We start from the raw sequence: 4134 nt of genomic DNA on the forward strand, positions 1-4134 counted from the left end.
CGCCACAATAGCGATCACGCCATCCGGACCATTCCCAGATAATATCAACATAACTCGCCACCGTTCCCATCGCATCGTTCCCAAAAAATATGTAGTATGTGAAATGTGAAGATAAACAAAAATTGTAAACCATTTGATGTGTATAAAAGCAGGGACAATCATTGTGAAGAGATCGTTATTAGTTCTGACTCGAATGAAGTGGGAGCTTAACTCCAAAAAAAATTGTTTTTATTAGCCTAGGTCCGAAAGTTATTAACTCCTGTTTTACCAAAAATTCCCACTAACGGCTTGTGATCAGTATACACTGTGAATTTTCAGATAGTACATACAAACGCCAATGCCTCCAAATGCAATATTGGACATCTTTTGGGATTCATTCAATGAAAAGGACGTAAAACAGATCGATTTTTCTACTCCTTCGATCACATGAGCAAGAACCTCTTCCAAACCGCAAATACAGGTATCAGAATCCACGACTAACGGTTTTTCAGGGTCAAAATATTCTAGAAGGTTAGCGTTTAGCAACTGAGTTTAGCTAACCTCGAAAGCTTCTTGACAATCATTTGTCCATAAAAATCTGACATTTTTCCTCAGGAGGTTGTATAGCGCACTAAGTTTGGCTGATGAATGTGGAATGAATTTCCCATAATAGTTTACTAGTCCCAAATATGCTTTCAATTCAGATGCATTGGCAGCGACTTTAGCATCTTTAATTGTTGCTAGTTTATCTGGACTCACTAATAATCCCCTAATTGTAATGATATGTCCTAAGTACTGTCGGAATCCATATTGGTCCTTTTCATATCATCACCCTTAACTAGTAACCCTAACAGAGTAACAGCTGAAGAACCGGCAGCACAGAAACGTAACGGAAGTTAGTTAAAGTGTGGCAGCAATCGAGTATGGTTGTACCGTAAACGAATGAGAAATATAAAGAGTTTTTATAAGTGAATATTCCTTCGTCGTTCAATTCAATAATAATATCCGACATAGTTGGCGACGAGGATAAATAAAAAAAAACTTATTTTGTGCGATAGTGGTTTTTGTGCGCGAAAAAAACTGTTTTCTACAGCTGAAAATCCGATAGTTTTTTTCATTGTTCGTTGGAAGGGGCGAAGGCCCAGAAAAAAAGAGGTTAGAATCGAGGCGTGGATGAAGGTAAGAACAAAGAGTGAAAAAAAAACTACGACGAAAATGGGTTTTTGTGATTGTGTTAGAAATGGTTCCCAATGTTTTCCGTACATATAATATTATGTTATAACGGGATGAGCCAAATAAAAAAAAATCTCCTGCTGAGTGGTGAAACGCATAAGCAGAGCTGGGCGGCGGTGATGTCATTGTGAAGCACTAATTGACGAGAGTGGTTGATGATGTTATGATTTGTTTTGTCCTGGTGAATTTGTAACTGTTAGTATCGAATATTTGTTATTGGTTTTGCATACAGGATTGATGGTTGTTCGCAAACAATGAAGGAGTTTTCTTAGTGGAGAGTTATGTGAACGGGCAGGTTGTGGGCTTCCTTGTAAGAAAGAAGGGCTGTGTGCCATTACTGTGTGCTTTAACATGAGAGCTTGGTTATGTACCTGTATTGGGCTGTGTGCCGTAAGAAAAGTAGGTAATTACCCTATAAGTCTATGAGCTGTGTGCTCTACATGAAAAGGTTGTTCAGATACCTAGATCATAGAAGACATGGGTCGTGTGCTTCTGAGAGAGGTTCGGCAGTGTGCCCAAATGAAACATTGCTGTGTGCTTTGAGAAAAGTTCATTGCTGTGTGCTTTAAGGAAGGCTATTATGTACCACAACGAGGCAAAGGCTGTATGAATCAGGAAATTTCCGCTTTGTGTATACAATGATTTTGGCTAAGTGCCCTCAAAACGGACGGGATTAAGTTTAGTGATGAAAAATAAAAATTTGGAAAAAGATATACTGCGTTTTATTAAATTACATTATACACATTACTGTTTTATTACATTCTATTGGGTTCGTAAAGAAATAATTAAAAATCCTACGGAAAACATTGGGAAAATTAGAAAAAAAGAATGAATGCTTCGTATGGAAATTCTTCATAATGAAAGATTATTATAGTAATTTCACAGGATGTCTGCACAGAGTCGTATCAAACCATTTGATGCTGCTGGAGAGACCAGTAGCCTTCCGGAACAATGGGAAACATGGAAAAACGATTTAGACTCCTTTTTCCTGGCTCGTAATATCGAAGCGCAGCGAGAGAAGAAAGCACAGTTGGCGTATCTGAGAGGACCAGGGTTGCAGGAGATACTACGTCACCTTCCTGGGGTAAACCAAGTACCGCATGTGACCGACGATCCTCCGTATTATGATGTGGCCATACAATGCCTGGATAACTTTTTCGAACCATTTCGCCGTAAGACGTACGAGCGGCATCTCTTCCATCAGATTGTTCAGCAACAGGATGAAAGGTTTACGGACTTTGTAATGCGGCTGCGGAAGCAGATTGCTAGATGCAGTTACAATCCGAGTGTTGTGGACGAGTTAATTGCGGATCGCATCGCTCAAGGATGCAAATCACAAGAACTTAGAACGAAATTTCTTCAGAAGGATAGAACTCTCGACGAAATCATCGCGTTGGGTACGAGCCTGGCCGATTCATTCAATCAGTCCAGGGAACTTGGAAAACCGTATATGCATTCAAGACCAGATTCTCGATCTGAACATGAGGTTAATTGGGTCACAAAAAAACGTTTACGTTCAGTTGGTGACCACAGTTCGAGTAATTCTACAACAAATCGTTTTCGAACAAACAACCACGCCTGTTACAGTTGTGGCCGTCGAGGACACGTGCAAGGTCCCGCAAAACAGACGAAGTGTGCTGCCTGTGGAAAAACAGGACATTGGGCCAAAAGATGTTATAGTACTGGACATTGTGTTAAGCGCCGTCAAGATGATTCAACCCCGGTAACAAAGGCCAAACGGATTCGAGCGATCTCTGAGGAAATTGGAAAGGAACAGGAGAAAGATTTCGTGTTCTACGCTATGGGCCCAAACGTTTTCAACTTTGAGGTTGGTGGAGTTGACATACCCATGACAATCGACTCAGGAGCCGATGCGAACATCATCACAAGGGACATTTGGGAGCAAATGAAGGAGGCAGGAGTAAAAGTGAAAAATACAACTACGAAAGCTGATCGAACGCTTATGGCATATGCTGATAAGCCGTTGAGAATTGCGGGAATGTTCTGTTCAGAGATCGAGGCGGCAACCAACAAGGCTGATGCGAAATTTTATGTTGTGGAAGATGGTCAACGCTGCTTGCTTGACGATCGAACAGCCAAAAATCTGCAAGTATTGAAGGTTGGATACGATGTAGAAGCAATTAGAGCACGCTTTAGTTCACCGTTTCCAAAAATCCGTGGAGTGATTGTGGAGATACCGATTGATGAACAAGTTCAGCCTGTACAACAAGCGTACAGACGGCCACCAATCGCGATGGAGAGAATGATCGAGGAAAAACTAGATTCTCTTCTAGAATTGGATATCATCGAACTTGCTCCAGGACCGTCCCCTTGGGTATCGCCATTTGTACCAGTCCTTAAGGATACAGGTGAAGTCAGACTCTGTGTCGATATGCGCCGGGAAAATCAAGCGGTTTTGCGAGAAACTCACCCGTTACCACTGATAGAGGAGTTGTTGTCATCGGTGTCTGGTGCTGTCCTTTTCTCGAAAATCGACATCAAGGACGCGTACCACCAAGTGGAGATATCCGAGCGTTCTCGACCAATCACAACATTCATTACGAAGCGTGGTCTTTACAGGTAGATGTGTTGAATTGTTTCGACAATAAAATATTGTAATTTTTAAGGATTTTGTTTCTATTTTATTTAATTTTGAATATCATAGGTACAAGCGTTTGATGTTCGGGGTCAGCTGAGCTCCTGAACTATTTCAGAAAGTGATGGAGACGATCACTGTAGGTCTCGATGGAGTTATTGTCTATCTGGATGACGTTGTGGTATTCGCGAGAAGTAAGAAAGAACACGATAGACGATTAGAGGCTGTACTCAAACGCCTTTCGGAGTACGATATTCTTCTCAACAAAGCGAAGTGTGTGTATGGGGTTGAAACATTAGAATTCCTTGGTCATCAGCTTGCAGTCA

The 4134-nt window shown here is 41.2% G+C and overlaps 1 protein-coding gene across 1 annotated transcript; it reads left to right on the top strand.

Moving 5' to 3' along the window:
- The first annotated feature begins 2098 nt into the window (after window positions 1-2098).
- LOC129774397 (uncharacterized) lies at window positions 2099-3796 on the top strand. The gene has a single exon (XM_055778129.1). It carries the CDS (start codon window positions 2099-2101, stop codon window positions 3794-3796), a length of 1698 nt encoding a protein of 565 aa, XP_055634104.1.
- The last annotated feature ends 338 nt before the right edge of the window (window positions 3797-4134 follow it).

Source organism: Toxorhynchites rutilus, chromosome 3 (assembly GCF_029784135.1).
Source record: "Toxorhynchites rutilus septentrionalis strain SRP chromosome 3, ASM2978413v1, whole genome shotgun sequence".
Taxonomy (NCBI): Eukaryota; Metazoa; Arthropoda; class Insecta; order Diptera; family Culicidae; genus Toxorhynchites; species Toxorhynchites rutilus.

Coding starts and splice junctions, on each gene's coding strand:
- LOC129774397 (XM_055778129.1), top strand. CDS start 2,099: ATGTCTGCACAGAGTCGTATCAAACCATTTGATGCTGCTGGAGAGACC.